The sequence below is a fragment of the Dipteris shenzhenensis genome, chromosome 16, assembly GCF_047967505.1.
Source record: "Dipteris shenzhenensis isolate YYH24624 ecotype China chromosome 16, Dip_SZ_1.0, whole genome shotgun sequence".
In the NCBI taxonomy this organism is placed as follows: Eukaryota; Viridiplantae; Streptophyta; class Polypodiopsida; order Gleicheniales; family Dipteridaceae; genus Dipteris; species Dipteris shenzhenensis.
Window position 1 is genome coordinate 42,536,175 of NC_141611.1, and position 21,040 is coordinate 42,557,214.

At 41.6% G+C, this 21,040-nt stretch overlaps 1 protein-coding gene across 3 annotated transcripts; it reads left to right on the top strand.

Moving 5' to 3' along the window:
• The first annotated feature begins 16,380 nt into the window (after nucleotides 1–16,380).
• Nucleotides 16,381–20,772, top strand: LOC147892981 (pentatricopeptide repeat-containing protein At1g06140, mitochondrial-like). 3 transcript variants are annotated; one of them, XM_087387608.1, is made up of 4 exons: nucleotides 16,381–16,478; nucleotides 16,736–16,924; nucleotides 17,051–17,118; nucleotides 17,210–20,772. In XM_087387608.1, exons 2-4 carry the CDS (start codon nucleotides 16,882–16,884, stop codon nucleotides 19,700–19,702), a joined length of 2,604 nt encoding a protein of 867 aa, XP_087243734.1. In that variant the 5' UTR covers nucleotides 16,381–16,478; nucleotides 16,736–16,881; the 3' UTR covers nucleotides 19,703–20,772. The 3 variants fall into 3 exon arrangements, with proteins under 3 accessions (XP_087243734.1, XP_087243735.1, XP_087243733.1); XM_087387609.1 differs by lacking the exon at nucleotides 16,381–16,478 and having other exon boundaries at nucleotides 16,672–16,924; nucleotides 17,210–18,035; nucleotides 18,255–20,772; XM_087387607.1 differs by lacking the exon at nucleotides 16,381–16,478 and having other exon boundaries at nucleotides 16,672–16,924.
• Nucleotides 20,773–21,040: the final 268 nt, after the last annotated feature.

The window sequence follows — 21,040 nt, forward strand, 5'->3', positions numbered from 1 at the left end:
GAGCTTTGTCCCTTGGTTGATGGTGAAGAAGCAGAGCGATGAATTACTGGTGTAGAAACTCTTCCTCCACTCTAGAGTTTCTTCTCGATCTTGTTTGGATCCTTGTCTTCTTGGTGGTTTTTTGGCCTATTATTATTATTGAGCTACTAAAATTATTGAAGTGAAAGACTTGGCACAGTTTTTGTGAGTCGCACAAACATTAACTTCAAGCCAGGGGTTGGCAAATCCAGCATAATTGCAAGTTGGGATGTGGAGTTGGAAGCAATTAGAGGGGCTAACAAAGATGAAAAGAGTGAAGGATGAATGAACAAATAGTGTAATAAAGGCCATTATTTGCAAAAGGAGTGAATGACCATCTTAACCCATCAAATATAACCTTTTTCCTCTAAGCTAAGCAAAGCAAAAAACATATTACAGATGAAATGATAGGTTTTAAAAAAGTTTACGAGAGAGGGGCATGCTCTTTAATTCAATATCTAGATATCTATTTTTACAATATATTTAGACTTAAATTATTATTTTACCTAACTAGCCCTCTCTTTTTTTAATGCATGTTCTTGATGTTGAGCGAGAGTGACGGAATTGAAAAGAACCATGATGCATACAAAAATCAAAGGACTATAACACCAACCTTTACATGATCGTAGTCCAACTCATTCTATCTCAAACATTGTAATGATGATTAATTTCACGGTATTGGAGAGAGAGAATTATGGAAGAAATCCCTTATTTATGTATTTTTTAAGCTTTCATTTCCAAAAAGCTCTAACCTTTATCCATCACGAATAATAAGAGCAAGACCCTTGATATTTACAAGGAGGATCAGGTCTGAGTTGCATCTCATCTCTAAAAAAAATTTAGTTCTTTTCTAATCTCCTTTTAAAAAGTCATAAAATTCTCGTCTATAAAAGTTTCCCAGTTTTTCTACCTCCCAAATTGACTCTCAAGTTTATTGTTAATAATCTGATAATTGGTAACACCAGAAGAAAATATGCATATCAGGGCGGATTTGGTCATGCATTACTAGTTGGCCTACCCTTGAGGTCCTATTGGAGGGTAGAGTTCTCAAGAAGAGAAATTGGGATTTTGAATTTCAAAAATTCTTTTTATGTGGAATGTTGGATTTGAAATCCTCCATCCCTCTGTCCATCCGTCCCCCCCCTCCCTCTCTCTCTCTCTCTCTCTCTCTCTCTCTCTCTCAAGCTTCCCCCACTCAACCTCCATGGCTGCATCACTCATAATCTTTCCTCATTCCTCTTTTCTACTACTATTTTTTTTTCTCTTACTTCTCTTTTGGTTCTACCAATCTTTTGGACAAGCCTTATGAATGACAAAAGTCATTTATCTTTTTCACTTGTTAATAAGAAGAGGAAGAAAAAGAACTACCCCAAGCCACCAGGGCCTGGCCAGAAATCATGTACTCCCACACATGCACTTTTTTTGGTGAAAACACTCCCACACACACGCCCACCGCTAACCACCAGGCCATTCGCAAATCGCTCAAAATCTCTCTGTAGTTGTATAGATGGGCCGTCAAATGGCCATTTGGTTAATAGATGGAGAAAATAGATTTAGGCATCGATCTTATCTTGCTTTACATTGATGACCGCCTAAGCAGTGACTCATCATCATTCTGTAAAGCATGGGGCTTCATCTATGTTGCAATTGCAAATTAAGACCATTGAAGACCTTCACCCAGCTGCCATTTCTTCCAATGTCCTAGATGTTTCCCAAGCTCCTTCTGTGCTGTCTAGCAATAATTCACAATTAGCTAGTTTTCTTGCATCAACTATCAATCTGATGATTTGATGATTTGTTTGGCGTTTCGTCCCATGGTGTGTCTCTATCTATCCTCCTTTTTAGATTGCCTAACCCCTATCCATTTTTAGGTTGCCTAACCCCTATCCATGATGTAGATGTTTACGGTGTTCTCCCTAGTATCAATGGCAATCTTCTTGACAACATGCCAAAATAATAATATATCAAACCTTTTAATCTGGAGGTTTCTAATGGTTTTTTCAATGGTGATGAGTGAGATGATTACCATAATCTCTATAGAGCTTAGAATCCACGAATAGAGTTGTTTGCAATGCCTATTCAAGCAAAATGGAACATATTGATACTTCACATGTAGGGAGCAATAGTGATGTTCAAGCTCGATGAAGTTGCTCTTTCAAACTTTTTGTTTTAATGGGGAGTATTGACTTGCAATCTTCACATATAATTAGCAACAAAGCCTATATAGGATTCTCCTAGGATTCTATGTGTGGCTCCACTTGTTTCGAGTCCACTTCCTAGTCCACTTGTTCCAAGTTTTGGTCACGGGTTCTAGGCCCTTGGTCCACATCTTTTGGGCCTCTAGTTTGGGTCTCGAGTTTACTAATCCCCCTAATTCTAGGCCTTGGGTTAAACTATTTCACTAGTATGGCATTTTTAATAAAAGTGCTACAAAATTCACATTGTTGATATCTTTCTTGAGGCACGGTGGACAGGATATCATGCTCCTTTAAACCCGTAACTAGTAATGGATTGTTTTGATATTTCCAATCCAACATGAAGTTAATGGAGGTGGTTCCGTCTTTTACATACTCAGGTTAATTAGCTTAAGTCTTGCCATGGATTGGTTGTTTAAACTGAATGAAAAGCTCTCGAATTAGCACTGTCAAGGTTGGAGAGTAGTGCAATCTCAATACACATATGCACACATGCACGAGTGTGTACATCTTCAAAATATTTCCTTTAGAATGGTTTTAGATTTAAATGCTTAGTCAGGATTGTCAGACTTTTATCTCATGTTGCCCCAAGTTCAAGATTTTAAATGTACTTTGTACTGGTTCCAAGATTGAGTTTTGGACTAGGTTTTGTTATTAGCCATTCTAAATTGTTACTACACTTTGTACTAGGTTTCAAGCTCAAGTTTGGGATGTGTAAGTTCCAAATATCGGATCTAAGTTCTCCCTATCCCCCTTCATTGTCTCGAATATATCCTTTAATGATTCTAGGGACTTGGATGTAGAAATTACAAATGCCAGGTCCAAAAACTATTTACTTATTTTGGTATCTAGATACCCTAGTGTAGCCTTCAGCTTCATTGGTTTGGGGTTTTAAGTCGAAGGGTGCCTAATGTTTTGGGTTTTTTACTCTCTCTGATTTTTGGTATCACAAGGTTTGGAGAGCCACAAATTACAGATGCCATGATCACATTCTCGCATCTCAACTTCCAAGATTATACAAGCTCTCGATTCATTGAAATCTAAATCCCATATTCTTGGCCCAGTTCTAGTTCTAATTCTCCAAGACTTGATTCAATGGTGCTAGGTACTCTGATGTCAATATTTCTTGGGTATAATATTCTTGATGATTATTTGGGCATCACTTCAATAATAGGATATAAGTATTAATTATTATAATGGAAGCAAAAGGTTAGTGTGGCATTTATGTTTTATCAAATTCCATGGCAATAACTTAGATACTATCAAGGACTAGAAATCCACTGAGCCAAGTCAAACATAAAGATAAATAGGTGGGCTACTATCATGGACTAATAAGGAATGAAGGTAGGCTATCCAACAATCTAATACACTATGGAAAAGATGAATGGAGTTGTAGACCAATGCTGCAAAGGTCAAAATGAATGTCACAAGATTTGAAGGTTGGACGAGGATGCAATGGAAATTATAATGAACATAAGAAATTCACAAGTAGACTATTGCAAGTAGATGTACAAAGAGATTCAAAAACTTCTTCTATATTCAAAATACAAGTAGTTGAAAATCTAGGTCCAATTCATCAACAATTCATTGTAAAAATCATAAAAATACATAGAAAAGGCAAATAAAAGGATACAATAAGTGGACATTAAACCCAACTTTGGGTTGTTAGAATGTGCACAAGCATGAGGGCATACATAAAGGTGCAAGAAGGGGAGAGAACTAATAGAGCCTCACCTAGGATGGACACATGGTAAATATGCAAAGGCTATAATCCCACAGATGAAGTGGGTGGCCCAATATCAAGGTATATGAAACCTTGATGGACAAGACCTCCAATGCCTCATATCCTTTTAAGGGGATGAGGTCTCTTGGAGTAGCTAGATGGCTAAGGTTTGGAACACCCTTAGTATTGGCTCCATTGTTTGATGCCATATGTCGTTATTCCAACATGGTGTCAGATCTCCAATAGCTCTAGCTACCCATGAGTGGAGGTGAAAGTGGAAGCACACCATGATCAATGCAAGCAGGTTGCCACATGGCAACAAGACATATATGAGCACTTTTAAGAAGATAGGCACAAGTTGACCTTATGGTGCCATGTGGCACAATAATGGCCAAGCTAAATTTGTAGTGGATGCAATTAGGTGGAGAATCCTAGCAAAGAAGATGGCTCAAATCAAAAGCAAAATCTGTATTGTACTAGGTGGCCATGAAGGACTCCCAAGTATACTAATGCAGACCTAACAAGATATGCTAAGGAGACAAAGTGCTTGTAGTGCAATCATAGGAGCCTAGCAACTGTCTAATGGGTAGAGAAGAAGCTAAGCAAGCACAAATGACTAGAGCTAATGCATGGGACAGATAACCCAAGGCAAAAGGAGGTAATTAATGGTTCGTAGAGTGTATATTGACACATGATATGGCATGGAGCAATAAACAAAAAAACTACAACAAAAATAGGGCACGCACGTAGCAGAAAGCAACAAGACTGCAACAAGCCAAGAAGCCAAAACATTTGATGTGGACATGTGGCAATGAAGATTGACACAAAAATAATATGCCAACCAAAGATTACTCGCATGGGGTGATAGGGCAGTTAACAGTAGAGGATGACATGTGGCAACATGGACAGGTAGGCAGTGATAAGTAAGCAACCAAAGTAACACATGGTAGATTTGTGGAAGGATATAATCAAAGGTAGGCAAAAATGCTACTATTTAAAGGGCTTCCTTCCTAAGGTCACACAAAAATTGAATTCTGATATGCAATTTCCATTCCTCCAAGAGAGAAGCCATGAAAAGGAGTAATCGTTTTGATTAATTTGAGAACATGCAACAAGAATATTGACACAAGTTAAAGTGAATGATGAATTGCAGCCCACAGATTGCAAAGGGGAGCATGTGAGGGAAACAATAAATGGCATTAGAACCCAACTCATGATTGAGGGGATGTTAGAATGTGCATAATAATCAGTCAATGAATGAAGGTGCAAGAACGAAGAGGGCTAATAGAACCTCACCTAGGGTGGACATGTGGGCAAATGTGCATAGGGCATATTACCACATGAAGTGGGTAGCTGTTGTCTCATTTTTACCCAAGTGCAAGTTCCAAGGATGTTGGTCACCTACAGTCGTGTGGTTGCTCGTTGTAGCATAGGTGTTCACAAGTGTAGCATAGGTCCTTGGGTCGTGTTCTGGTGAGAGGTGTAGGCTAAAGCATGGAAAGCATATCTCATGCACGCATGAAAGAAAGAGGGCTTAATTATAACGATTGATGGAGGCTCTTGCCTCCACAAGAGTTCAAAGGTTTAGAAGGGGATTTCAGGGTTCGAAAGGGGGACAGGGTTGAGAGAGCTAACTAGGAGTTCCAGGGTTCAGAGGGGGTGGGTTACAGGGTTTAGGAGGAGTCCAAGGTTGAGGAGTGGAGAGCTAGTCTCCTTCGTGGATTCGAGGGGTAAGGGTTGACAAGGAGGGACAAGGAAGGAGGAGGAAGAGAAGGGAGGAGGAGGAGGGGGGAGGAGGAGGAGAAGGGAGGAGGAGGGAGGAGGAGGATAAGGAAGAAGGAGATGGGAGGAGGAGGAGAAGGAGGAGGGAGGAGGAGGAGGAGGAAGGAGGAGGAGGAGATGGAGGAGAAGGATGAGGGAGGAAGAGGAGGAGGAGGGAGGAAGGAGGAGGGAGGAGGAGGAAGAGGAGGGAGGAGGAGGAGGGAGGGAGGAGGAGGAGATGGAGAAGAAGGAGGAGGGAGGAGGAAGAGGAGGAGGGAGGAAGGAGGAGGAGGAGAGAGTACAAGGGTAGAGAGTGCAAGGGTAAGGGCATGCTAGAACATGATAGTATAAGAGAGCATGGATGCAATGGAGATCAATTGCATGAACACAATAGTGATCTTGAACTCTGAACCCCAAAGAGTGGGAGCTTCATTCCATTGAGAGATATTTATACATGTTGGTGTCTACACAATCCATAGGTACCTCCATGGTGGGACATCTTTTATAGGAGACCTTTTGGATAGGAGTCCCTCCACAATTGGGGGGACCTTTTGGGTCTCTACACAAAGTGTGCAGACCTTTTGGGTCTCTATACAAAGTGGAGGGACCTCCAAAAGTGTAGGCTTTGTATTTCTCTCTCTAGATTCAATATTTCTCTCTCTAGATCTAGATTTTGCAAGTATGATTGGATCTTTTCTACAGAGGATTTTGGCTATCCTCATCCTTTAAGATTTATCATACCATCTTTTAGAATCAATATATTACAAGCGGAGCTTTGCCACTATTCTACACACACAATGCTCTCATAGTTGTTGTCCTAGACTGCACTTTTGGCCCTTGTTGCCATAGGGTTAATAGTAGCCCAATATCAAGGTAAATTAAGCCTTGGACCTTGATGGATAAGACCTCAAGTTCCCAATATCCTTTCAAGGGGATGAGGTTTGTTGGAGTGGCTAGGTGGGGCATCCTTAGTACATAGATCCATCATTGATGCCACATTATGTTATTCTAGTAGCTCCTCTTATGGCTAAGAATTGGAAATAGTTTTGTGATTGTCACAGTCAATAATGGATGCACATATTTGCATCCATGTCTAAGCTCAATGTGAGAGTGCTCTCTTTTTAACCCCCACAACCTCCCACTTAAAGGACAATGTGCCTTTAAGGGAGAACAACCAGTGAGCATACTATCCAATGCCCATCAATACATGACAATACTCAAACCATTGACTAGGTAGACTCTTCGTCAGCATATCTGCAGGGTTATCATCTGTATGAACCTTGACAAGCTCTATGCGCTTGTCCTCAAGTACCTCCCTGATGAAATGGTACCTAACCTCAATGTGTTTGGTCTTTGCATGAAAGATCGGATTCCGTGCTAGCTGAATAGCACTCATGGAATCACTATGCAATGTCGGTACACCTGTATGAATCCCCAAATCTCCCACTAGCCGATCAAGCCATATAGCCTCCTTGCAACCCTCTGTGGTTGCAACATACTCAGCCTCTGTGGTAGACAAAGCAATGCACTTCTATGCACGAGACATCCACGACACTGCACCACCTGCAAAGGTGAACACATAACCAAAAGTGGATCTCCTACTATCCACATGCCTTGCATAGTCTAAATCTGTGTACCCAAGTACACGCATGTCTCCTCTACCAAAGCAGATGCACATCTCCTTCGTACCCTTCATGTACCTCATGATGCACTTAACTACCTCCCAATGCCTCTTTCCTGGATAAGCCATATACCGGCTAACAACTCCCATTGCAAATGCAATGTCTGGTCTAGTAGCTATCATAGCATACATAAGACTCCCAATTGCTGATGCATAAGGAACCTTGGCCATCATGGCCCTTTCCTCATTTGATTTGGGACTATCTGTATGACTTATTTTCACATATGGAGGCAATGGAGTACTCACTGCCTTCCCCCCCTCCATATTGAAACGCTGCAATACTTTTGTAACATACTCTTTTTGTGAAAGCCAAAGGAGTTTCCTACTCCGACCATGCGTGATGCGCATACCAAGAATATGACGTGCAAGTCCCAAATCCTTCATATCAAAGGCCTCATGCAACTTGGCCATTAATGCATCTAGCTCATAAGTATTCTTGCTAGCTAATAGCATATCATCCACATATAGTGCCAGGATTATCAAGCTACTATCCTTAGCCCTTTTAGTGTAGAGGCAGTGATCAATTTCACTCCTTATAAAACCCTGGGACCGAATGAAAGCATCAAACTTACTTAAGACCATAGAGACTCTTCTTCAGCTTGCAAACTAAATGCTCTTTGCCCTTTTCTTCAAAGCCTTCCGGCTGCACCATGTAAATTTCCTCATGCAAATCCCCATGCAAGAAAGCTGTCTTGACATCCATCTGCATAAGCTCCATATCCTCTGATGCCACTAGTCCAAGCATGCATCTAAGTGTGGTCATCTTCACAACCGGACAGAATATCTCATCAAAGTCCACACCCTTCTCTTGCTTGAACCCTTTAGCGACCAAACGGGCCTTGTACCTAGGCACATCATCACCTGTGATCTTCATTTTGTAGACCCATTTACATGGCAACACTTTCTTTCCACGTGGCAAAGAGACCAAGTCCCAAGTCTTATTCTTCATAAGTGAACTCATCTCTGATTGCATAGCATATTCCCACTTGCGTTGATCCTCGCGCATCATAGCCTCTCTGTAGCAAGAAGGCTCCCCGCAATCAGTAAGCATCACATAGTCTACCTTGGAACAAACCTATCAGGTGGTCTAGACACTCTAGATGATCTTCTCAAGGGCATTTCAGCTTGCTGTCCCACCTGCATATCAGCCACATTTGGCTCATCATTTCCACCAATAGATGATCCATCATCTACCCTTGATTGTATACCTGTGGGAGTACTTGGTGGTACCATTTCTTGCACATTTGGTGCATGGACAGCTTGTTGTCTATCAACATATGCAGGTGGATTCACATCCTGAAAAGTGATTCTCCTCATTTCCACATCCCTCATAGGTGCCTTATGCATCTTCTTCTCATTGAAGACTACATCATGGCTACGTATGATCTTCTTTGCTTCTGGATCCTAGAGACGATAGCCCATCTCTCCACTTTCACCATAACCCAGAAAGATGCATTTCCTAGACTTAGGATCTAGATTCTTTCGAAGCTCTTTTGGCACATGTGCATATGCCTCTTGCCACTCCATGCCTCTTCAAGAATACCACCATCCAAACTCTTACTAGGTGATCTATTGATCACATGCACTGCAGTCTTCAGTGCCTTAGCCCAAAAACCACCAGAAAGACTTGCATTGGAAAGCATGCATTGCAACCTTTCTTGAATGGTACGGTTCATCTTTTCTGCAATTGGATTTTGCTCTAGAGTATGCGGGGATGTGAGCTCCCTCTTAATCCCACATGTATCATAGAAATGTTGAAAGTCATGAGAGAGATACTCTCCACCATTGTCAGTCCGGCATTTAAGCATTCTACCTGACTGATTCTTAACCAAGGCCAGCCATTTCTGAAATACCTGGAACACATCACTCTTTCGAGCTATAGCATAAGCCCACACTTTCCTAGTTGCATCATCAATGAATGTCACATAGTATTCAGCCCCGCCTAATGACCGTGTAGGCATGGGACCACATACGTCTGAATGCACCAAATCAAGCTTTTCAAACTCTTTCTTTCCCCTTCTTTTATGGGCTGATTTAGTCTGCTTCCCATAGAGACAGTGCTCACAAAATTCAAAATCGGAGAAACTCAAATGCGGTACATAACCCAAACGGCATAAGAGTTTCATTCCATTCTGGCTCATGTGCCCCAACCTACAATGCCACAAAGAAGTGCTTGGCTGCTCGCTTATTGCAACAACATGATCAAATACCCCTGATCCATGTAAGGGATACAAAGTCCCACACTTGGCACCCCCGGCCAAAAGCATAGAGCCCTTCTGAATTTTCCAACTCTGAAAGCCAAAAGTGGTGTGAAAACCAGCATCATCTAGATGACCCATTGAAATAAGACTCTTGGTCAACTTAGGCACATGTCTCACATGTTTCAAAATAAATGCAGACCCATTCGCAAAAGAAAACTTTATGTCACCTACTCCCACTATGTCACATGCATAGTCATTTCCAAGATGCACACAACCTGTCTTTCCACTGTCATAAGTGGAGAACCATTCCCTATGGGGAGTAACATGGAATGAAGCACCAGAATCCAAAATCCAATCCTGGGAATATGCATCATTTGAAGTGGTAAGCAACTCTGCAGATAAACTAGACATGAAGAGAACATCATTGTCACTATCATGTGTGACTGCATTGATCTCCTCGATCTTCACTTTTCCTTTGTCCTCCCTTGGACTCTCTTCCTTTTGATTTGCACCCCAATTTGCATTCTTTTTCTTATCCTTTTGCTCTCTTTTCAGCTTGTAGCAATCCTTTTTTATATGGCCCTTCTTGCCACAGTGATAACACTCAATGTTCCATGCCCTAGATTTGCTACGAGACTTCCCTCTTTCTTAGGACTTCTCCCTGAACTGTGATTTGCCCCTTTGCACATTTAAGGCTGCATCCTGCTTGTTGCCATCCATAGACCTCCGTCTAATCTCCTCGGCCAACAAGCTACCCACAACATATCAAATTTCAGTACTCCACCAGGTGCAGAGTTACTGACAACTGTACGGAAGGTATCCCATGAGGATGGCAATGAACATAAGAGAAATATTGCCTTAGTCTCTGCATCAAAATTCATCTTCTGAGCCTGAAGCTAGCTGAAAATAATATTGGATTCATTCAAGTGAGAAGCAATGGAGACCCCTTCCTTCATTTGTAGCTCAAACAACCTCTTCATGAGGTAAACTTTATTAGGGGCAGTTTCCTTTTCATAAGTGGCACACAGTTTCTTCCACAAATCTTCCATAGTCTGCTCATTTACTACTGTGAAATAAACTGACTTTGCAAGATGATGTCTAATAGTAGATTTTGCTAATGCATCCAACTCATTCCAATCATCCTCAGACATATTTGCAGGCTTAGCTTCAATCCCTGCCAAGGGTTTAATCTGCTTCTTTTGAATAAGCACATCCCTTATTTGTTCTTTCGACAAAGAAAAGTTTGTCCCATCAAACTTTTTAATGCTAAAAAACTCCTTTTTAGACATGGAAGAGGATGCCATGATGCAAATGAAGCAAAAATCTCAAATGCTAGTGCCTACAAGAGAGAATCACAACAAATACCAAGTGCACCCAAATGTGTATGCCACAATAGACTGAAATATCACCAAAACTCAAAGCTCACAACATCAAAAGATGCAGCTAACTCATGTGCATGTACTATGCATCCATATGGGCAAATCTGGCCCAAAAGAAAATGCCAACTGCAATGGCAATCCAAAATGCCAATAAGTGCCAAATGGCTCAAGCATAAACACCGTCCACTGGCATATGCATCAATAATATCTCATCCAAGAGAGCATAGCACTATCAGTGCATCACCTGCAATGTGTCAAAGCTGTCCCTTAGCATAAAATAGCATCCATGTGCAAAGCGTCCATAAAAATAGCATCCCACAAGGCAATTTGGGCTATCAACGCATCCAATAAGGACCGCAATGCATCCAAATGGCCTATAAATCATCCACTGCAACCCAATGCACACCACAAATGAGCGCACACTGCTCAAACTGCAACCAGAGTGATCTGCATAAGGTATGCTCAAGAAATCATAGTCCCATGGTAATGACCGCCACTAAAAATAGAGCCTAAGATGCCTCAAAACATGGGCGCCATTGCATAATCGAACTCAGCAAGAAAATTTGCAAATATCTCTCTTCTGCGGGAACTCCAAAATCCCAACCGATGAGTGAGAAATGGGAGTCAACATTTATCCACTGCCATATGGCATAAATCTAAGGTTTCAAAACCTTATAATGAAAAATGCATAACAGAGAGACGAAATTGGATACACAGAGATCTATAGCTCTGAAAATCCTCCACCGAATCGTGTAAGAACTGACAGGTAGGGGTCTTTGGGCATCTAGAACGCAGTGAGACAGACGGTTTTGGAAATCGTGGTCTCAATCACTAGGTCCAACACACAGATTGAAAAACGTTTTTGGAAACAGAGCTGTTTGTAAACTCCACCGGAGTGCAAATGATGAGCAACATAGAAGTTTTAGGACCTCTTGAGTCCACCGGAACTGACAGATCTGCAAATGGTTGCTCCAAACTTGAGTTCCAACACCCGGGCAAAAAAACGCAGAAACTAACACAGTGAGTCAGAAGTCCAATGAAATGATCCTAGATTCAAGAATGAAGGTGTTTCCAAGCTCTTGAAGTGAAGTGGACACCAAAAGCAAGCAATAGTTGCCTCTACAAGTCAATACGGAGTCTCTGTCATCGAACGGAACAGGGAAAAGCTCAAAAAACGACTTTTTCTTTGAAAACATTTAACAGGCTCTCAAAACCACTTCGCAAAACCAAAGTGACTTTTCCAAAGGTTCCTCCAAGGTCTCTACACACTCGGATGTAAGTAAAGTCACCCACAAAGCTTCCCACAGAGCTTCTCCTTCCTCCCACAGAGCTATTGAGCTTCTAAGCATTCACGCACGCTCAGCTAGATCACCTGGGCTCTGATATCAGCTCTCAACAGAAGTAAGAATAGAAGAGGGAGAGAGAGAAATAGAGAGCCACACAAGTTTTGGTGGGTGCAGAACACCCTAATCTTCTTTTTCATTCATTTATATGTGTGTTTGAGTATTGTACATAACCGGGGTAAAGGCACAATGACCTTTAACCCCCACACAAGGTAAGTAAATAAAATATAAATGCTTGCATGCCACAAAAATTCCATTTGACATGTGATGCATGATGTCCTTACATGTGCAAGTAGTATAGTGGTTTATCACAATTGTGCATGTAGCATCCAAAGGATTGCTACCATAGCTCTCCAAAATAAAAAAACAAGTGATTTGTAACCACTTTATCCTCCTGCACTACCGTAGCATTTAGAATTATTTCCCTTTGAGTTCAATTCTTTGCTAACATAGACACAAAGCTTCTACTTGTATTTTCTCGATCTATCTTGATGAAAATCCCATGAAGATCTCCTCTATCTCCATGTACGGTGTGTGTGAGATCTCCCTATGAAATGGCATCCAAGAAATAACCCCCCTTCATTTAGCAAGTCCTACTCTTTTTGGCTAAGATTTGTCCTAAGAAAAACAAGATTCCCATGATACCTCCTCCATCTCCATATGGGGCATGTGTGACATCTCTTTATGGATTCATTACATACAATAAATACCCCCCTTCATCACTAATTCTAATTCTTTTGTGCAAAGGTTATTTAGTCCTAAGATTATTATTTTTGGAAAAAAATATTTTGGCTATGATTTTTCCCTAAGATTATTCTTTTTGGCTAGGATTATTTTGTCCTAAGATTATTCTTTTTGGCTAGGAGTATTTTGTCCTAAGATTATTCCTTTTGGTTAGATTAAATTGGGTAAAATTTGTCCTAAGAAAAACAAGTCAATGTCCTTCAACATGTAGTGGGGGCTCTACTATCTACGGGTTGCACATCCATGTGTCATCCAAATAGAAGTACTTCATTGCTACCTGCCTTGGATTGTGCTTTATTTCACCAATGATACTTGGATAAACAATAATCTATAGCTCAGTACCTTTTTCTACGATCTTCCCATAATTTTTGCATCCATACAACATTCCCATGCACATGAATTTGCTTATGCACCATACTACCCAAATAGGTTTATGCACCTCAGTTTCCACCACCAAAGAACCAAAAATTTGCAAATGTGGACTAATAATTGTTTGTCTTTGAGGAATATCCCCCTCATTGCTATTCTATCTTGGGAAATGCAATATACTCAATATCTATTCAATGCGACACATTTGGATTTTTGTAAACCACTTTGCAATTGGGTGTCTCCTTTATTTATTCATGTCATTACTAGACATAGGATGCTTTGCACTTACTCCGTATATGATTTAATTCAAGTTTTCCATGACAAGAGTGAAAAATTAGAAGGTTACACTCATTAAGTTCTTTTAGTTTCAAAAGATAGGCCTATAGCAAATGGAAATGAAAAGATCAATAATTTTATGAAACATTGTGCAGGACTCAACCTTCAAGTTTTGAGTCTTTTCTTTGTGGACACAATGAAGACTTACACCAAGACTTCCACTAAATCTAAGATATCTCTTGTCATATGCATACATACAAGCATCCAAAGTGAAATTACTTGAGAAGGATAAACCTTCATGCCAAAATCACACACAATTGCGCTCTTTTAGTGTTTCAGCTATGTTTGAGATATTACGGATTTATTTAATGCAACGAGAGACTTCCTTCCATTATTGACAAACCATGTTAGTGTGACTTGCCTGTGCCAAGAAGCATTAGTTTGAGAAACAAACTTTCTTGAACAAATCCCAAGGAATTACTCTAAGAGGCAAAATGCACGTCTTATAACTGTTTTGTGAAGCTTTGTACTTGATGAAATTTTCAATAGATTAGGGAATTGATGCTGTTTTTAAGGAACTACTGTAAGAGGCAGAATGCACGTCTTATATTTATTTTGTGAAGCTCTGAACTTGATGAATCTTTCAATAGATTGGAGATTTAATGCTATTTCTATTTTTGAAAACAAATATCAGAGAATTTTCTAGATGGAATGGAGCCTTTGTCCAATTTGTGGCCCCCTGTATGCATATACAATGACATAAAGAGACTTCTTGGAAGGCTTCCTGACCTAATAAATGGTGCATAGGGAGCAATGCCTATCAAAAGTCCAACCACTAACAAGGAGACATGTGGCACATAGAGAGCTACTAACAAGCCATAATAGACAGTTGCCAAGCTACTCAAAAGAGGCCACTAAGAGATGAAGACAGTGAAAGGATTACCTATAATATATGGGCTCTACACCCACCCATTTCCATGCATAAATGCATGAATGATTAGTGCACAAGCAAGGAGTAGATATAAAACCCAACACACCCCCTCGCAATAAATTTTTAGATATGCCCAAGATAAACATAACCAATGGGCTTTGATACCATGCCAAAAGTTTGACTGATAGTAGGGAGACACATTGCACATGAGAGCTGTGGACAACTCATTGTTGACAATTGCCAAGCCATGCAACAATGGGCCTTAGGAGAAGAATAAAATGAAATAGCCCATCATGTATTAGCTCCACATCAAATTCACCATTTGTATGTTGGATTAAACCCACCCATTGCAGTGTGTAAATAGGCACATGACTGATGCACATGTGAGAAGCAAACACATACCCAAAAATTGCAAATTTAAAATGCAGCGTCCAAGCAAGATGAAAGAGCCAACTATATTAACAATATTTCTTCATCCATCACTATTAGGGGTATTATTCTAGGGGGTAGAGGCTATAATGGGGTTTGAGCTATTGATGTCTTCACACACTACATAGAAACATTTCATAAGCATTGGCGACTATGTCCACTTGCTCCTTCTTAATAGGCCTGTGGGTAGGTGCAGTAGCTCATATAAAAAAGGGGTTTGAGACTGCCAAACATGTAGTTGATATATATAGTTATCTTAATGAAATGCTTATCTAGACTAGGAAAATTAAAAATTCCCATGGGTATATTGTCAAAGTGCTTTATAGTAAAAGTTGGTGAAAGAGGCAAAATTGCTTATTAAGTTCTAGGAAAATACTATTTCATCCTTGAGCGAGAATATTTTTGTGTCAATTTGGAATGGAAAGGCCATGTGAACTATAGTGTTAATTTTAGTTGTGTAAGAGGTTTCTCATGCACATAGTAATGAATAGCCTTATGTTGAGCTAGATGTCAAGTGAGCTAAAGATATTGAGGAAAGTACTCAACTGATGTGTGTGTGTGCGTGCACGCATGCATACAAGCATGTATATATGCATGTGCACGCACGTATAAGTGTGCATACATATATGGGGGAGCTTGCGCGCATGCATACGTTCGCACATGTGTGTGTGTGTGTGTGTGTGTGTGTCCACACACATGCACATAATTTTTCCTACATTCTTAAATATAAGTGTGGATGGAACAAATATAACTTTTTAAAATAAAAATGGGGGCTCATGGTAGTAATTTTTAAAAGAAGGATTTTATTGCTAATTCGAAGATTTAAAATAATAAGAAACTCTATGCAATAATGAATTGTGAAAATTAGGGATTTCTCAAGTGTTCAACGCTTATTTTTAATGAGTTACACTAGTTTGTCTCAATGAAAATTAAGAAATTAAGAAGACATACGAGTAAAGATTGCCATCCCACACTAATACAATGTAAAGGTTGCCTATTCTTGGCAAGAATAGGACGAGCCATTATAAATGCAATGGGTAATACCCATCATGATTGGTTAGAATAGAATCATGCATATAAGGATATAGAGTCCTAGGTTTTAGGGTCTTCTTAGAACATAGGTATACTTGGGTGTGTAGAGTGTAGTGCTATATCCAAGACTTCTTGGGCTATGTATCAGTTGGAAAACAATGGGGGCATGCTTCCCTTCCCTTCCCTCTGTCTCTAAGCATTTGTTTTGCTCCAAGGTGGATGTGTGTGTCTCTAAGCATTTGTTTTGCTCCAAGGTGGATGTCCCCCCTTACCCTAACGCTTCTTGCACCTTATGTGAAAAAGGGAATTGCCCCACAAATCTAGATAAACGAAGGGCCATGCATGGGATGAAGAGCCAAACCAGAGAAGCCACTTGAAAGTTGAATGACAAAAGATGTAGATGCTTCTTGTTTAAGTCTGAATTCACTCGTCTCTTCCTTCATGAAGGAAACACGTCTGTTTATCCACCACACTTTCCTCCCATCTCAATAGAATATGCAAATTCTCAGGAATTGTTGGGGAGGACTTGTACTCATTGCCTTCCAGGCAACAAGCTTTTTGAAAGTGTCCTCACTGTTCTTGTTTTTTTCTGAAGGAATTTTGTACCCAATTCCTCAGAGAGTTCTTCTCGATGATGATCAACATATATACAGGAGGCAGCACAGATCCCACAGACCGTTACCAATCAACCCCATCGAAACTATGTACTCCTATCGTCCCCGGGTTTTTGCGTAGCAGAGATCCACACACCGAGTGGGTGGCCGTCCATCTGCGCAGGCAATCAAGCCCTTACACTCCGATGGCTTCTCCCGGAGCGCTGGTGGAGGACTGTTCTGGTTCAGGTACTACCGAGGTTGAAATCGAGAAAACGCGGCTAGGATAACTTTTATTTCCATCTCTAATGGATAATTACAAAACCCAATAAGGGGGGTCACCCACTCCTGGCAATGTGTAATCATGTTTGACAGGTAGCTCAGGGACTGAGCTCTTACGGAAGGAGTGCTTCACGGATCCCTCCCAGTCGTCGGACAACCAAGTAAGTGTGCAACAAGTCTGCACTGAATGATTTGCACAAGTTATCTGCAGATTGGCTAGTCTGACGACTTGCTTGTGAATCTGAACAACAGACAAACCCAGGATTTCTAGATTTCAAACGTAAGATTACCAAGGAGTCACTATGGATAGACGGGGTTAAAGACATCCTCGAGAAAAAGTCCAAGGCATCCACTGGTCAGGCCCAAGACCATGGTTTGTTTGTGGACTGTGGCCACGTCGGGTTCAAGTCTAGACTGAAGATGAATGCATCTAATAAAGCTCAAGAACTGCGTCAAAGGAGTGGCTGGGAAAAGCTGAGCTTAGAGGAGGCACTCACGTCTATGGAACGGATGCCCCAGCGGCCTTCCGTTCAGAACCTTGCATGCACCTTGCAGAAGTGCATATTAAAGAAAAATGTAGCGTACACTAAGCGCTTGTATGCCTACATGTGCAAAAGTGGGATTGCCGATGATATATTTGTTGGGAACTCTCTCATCGCAATGCTGGTCCAAGTTGGAAGCATGTGCGATGCTCAGCAGGTTTTTAACACGTTGCTTAATCGGAACGTGTCTTCTTGGACCTCTCTCATCAGGGGTTATATTGAATGCGGGGATTCAAAACATGCCCTCAATCTCTACCAGAAAATGCAAGAGGATTCTGTACAGCCTAGCAAATATACCGTCCTGGCTGTACTTAAGGCTTGTGCTAGGCTCAAAGATGCAGAAAGAGGCCGAGAAATACATGCAGAAATAGCCAGACAGGGGCTAGAAAAAAATATTTTTATTGGCAGCACCTTGGTGGATATGTATGCCAAATGTAACGCTCTTGCAGAAGCACAGGAAGTGTTTGTAAAGCTGCCAATTCGAAATGAGGTCTCGTGGAATGCACTTATGGCAGGATATGCTGAGCAGGGACTTGGTGAGGAAGTGCTGAACTGTCTTGAACACATGAAACTAGAGGGTCTCTCTCCAGATGGTGTCACATTTGTTTGCAGCTTGAAAGCTTGTGGAAGCATAAGAGCCATAGACAAGGGCAGAGAAATACATGCCGAGATAGCCAGAAAGGGGCTAAGAAGAGATCTTTATGTTGGCAGCACGTTGGTGGGTATGTATGCCAAATGTGGCTCAATTGCAGAAGCACAGGAAGCATTTGCCAAGCTGCCAGTTCGAAATGAGGTCTCGTGGAATGCACTTATGGCAGGATATGCTGAGCAGGGGCTTGGTGAGGAAGCACTGAACTGTCTCGAACAGATGCAACTGGAGGGTCTCTCTCCTACTGCTGTAACATTTGTTTGCAGCTTGAAAGCTTGTGGCAGCATAGGAGCCATAGGTAAGGGCCGAGAAATACATGCTGAGATTTCTAGAAAGGGGCTGGAAAGAGATCTTCTTGTTGGTAGCACCTTGGTGGATATGTATGCCAAATGTGGCTCGCTTGCAGAAGCACGGGAAGCGTTTGACAGGCTGCCAGGTCGAAATGAGGTCTCATGGAATGTACTAATTGCAGGATATGCGACACTTGGGCTTGGTGAGGAAGCGCTGAGCTGTCTCAAAGAGATGCAGTTGGAGGGTCTCTCTCCAAATGCTGTCACATTTGTTTGTAGCTTGAAAGCTTGTGGCAGCATAGGAGCCATAGATGAGGGCCAAGATATACATGCTGAGATAGGCAGAAAGGGGTTGGAAAGACATCTTGTAGTTGGCAACACCTTGGTGGATATGTATGCCAAATGTGGATTGCTTGCAGAAGCACAGGAAGTGTTTGACAAGCTGCCAGTTCAAGACGTAGTCTCGTGGACTGCACTAATTGCAGGATATGCTGAGCAGGGGCTTGCTGAGGAAGCGCTGAACTGTCTCAAACAGATGCAAAAGGAGGGTCTCTCTCCAAATGCTGTAACAGTTATTTGCAGCTTGAAAGCTTGTGGCAGCATGGGAGCTATAGACATGGGCCGAGAAATACATACCAAGATAGCCAGAAAGGGGCTGGAAAGAGATCTTGTTGTTGGCAACACCTTGGTAGATATGTATGCCCAAGGTGGCTCCCTTGCAGAAGCAAGGGAAGTGTTTGACAAGCTACCGGTTCGAAATGAGGTCTCTTGGACTGCACTCATGGCAGGATATGCCCAGCAAGGAGAAACGGAAATTGTTTTCCACATGATTGAGAGAATGAGAGGAGAAGCGGTGAAGGCAGATGGGGTTACATTTTCTATTGTTCTTACTGTATGCAGTCATACGGGTCTAGTGGATAAGGGCCAGAAATACTTTGGGTCCATGAACAGAGACTATGGCGTCGCTCCAACTATGGAGCACTATGTTGGTATGGTTGATCTGCTTGGTCGTGCAGGCCAATTAGATGAGGCGGTAGCTATGGTGAAGAGGATGCCTTTCCATCCAAATCTTGTGGTGTGGCATACAGTGTTGGGTGCTTGTCAAAAGTGGGGTAATGTGGAGCTTGGACGACTTGCCTTTGAACATGCAGTGCAATTGGATAAAAAGGCTCCTGCATCTTATGTCTTGATGTCCAACATCTATGCAGATGCTCACATGCAGGAGGAAGAGAAGAAGGTCGAGGTAATGAGAATGAAAAAATAAGCATGAAAGAAGCCAGTGATGGAGTTAGTGGACTGGCAATAGCAACACTCTGCATTTGTTTTTTGCAGGGATACAAGCCATTCCCAAAGCAAAGATATATATGCAGGGCTAGAAGATCTCTCGCTTAAAACGAGGGATGATAGGATGCCCCACATTTGCATTGGGTCTCACAAGACATCCCCTGGTGCCAAGAAAGATGGATTATGTGGGCACAGTGAGAAGCTGGCTATTGCATCTGACCTGACCAATGCTCCTAAGGCGACATCATACGCGTTGTCAAGAACCTCTGGGTTTGTATGGACTGTCATGCACTGATGGGAAAGCTCGACCAGTGATCTATTCTTGTCAAAAGCTGCAAACCATGTTGAAGGTTTGAAAGTGTGCTGGTCTGCTTCTGCTTTCTACTTCTACAGTAGCTAGTGTCCCTCTTTGTCATGGGCATCTACAGCCCATGGCATGATCAAGCTGCATCTGGCAGCCACAGGACCTTCAGGGCATTCACATGAGCAGCCAAGGCTGCCTACAGGAAGGCACCCAGCCAGCTATGCAGCCATGCAGGCTGCCATTTGGCCCAATTAGCACAGGCATACTTGCGACAGTAGATACATCAGCCATGACAGTCAGCGGCTGCACAACGCCCTGAGCAGGCGCATCAGGCAGTAGAACAGAGGCTGAGCAGACAGTAACCATGTGGGCCATGCGATGGACCTTCGTGGCCCAGCAAGCAGTCGGGCCAGATGAGGCCCCAAAACCACCTCCTGCAGATTTATTTCTACTCGATGAGGAGTTATAATGAACCCTAGACATTCCAACTTGATCATACACAGTATGATCTTCTTCTTGTTGGCAAACGAACTAGCTTGTCTCAAATTATTGACACTTTTGTTAAGTGTGACCATACACAGCATGATCTTCTTCTTGTTAGCAAATGAGCTAGCTTTTGTCTCAAATTATTGACACTTCTGTTAAGTGTTCTTTATGTCAATAAAGTGTACTATGAAATTCCCTATATATGCCATATGGGTGTAGTAAATCTTTCATCAACGTTGCTGGAGTATTGGCAAGGCCAAATGGCATTACGAAAACCTCATAATGGCCAAACCTGCTTCTAAAGCATTTTTGTAGATGTCTTCAGCTCGAATTCTGATCTGATGGTAGCCACATTTAAGATTGATCTTACTAAAGATCACGGTTCCATGTAATGGATCTAGTAATAGATTTTATCGTCGGATACCTCTATTTAATGGTGATATTATTCAGAACACGATAGTTGATACGCAATGAAAAAGTATCATCTTTCCTCTTTAATATCATTGGTGAACGAATTGGATTAATACA

Excerpts from the sequence above, each read along its gene's own strand:
- LOC147892981 (XM_087387607.1), top strand. The coding sequence starts at position 16,714 with ATGATGATCAACATATATACAGGAGGCAGCACAGATCCCACAGACCGT. Across the intron at positions 16,925-17,050 it reads GGAGGACTGTTCTGGTTCAG|GTAGCTCAGGGACTGAGCTC; the intron begins GTACTACCGAGG and ends CATGTTTGACAG. Across the intron at positions 17,119-17,209 it reads CCCAGTCGTCGGACAACCAA|ACAAACCCAGGATTTCTAGA; the intron begins GTAAGTGTGCAA and ends TCTGAACAACAG.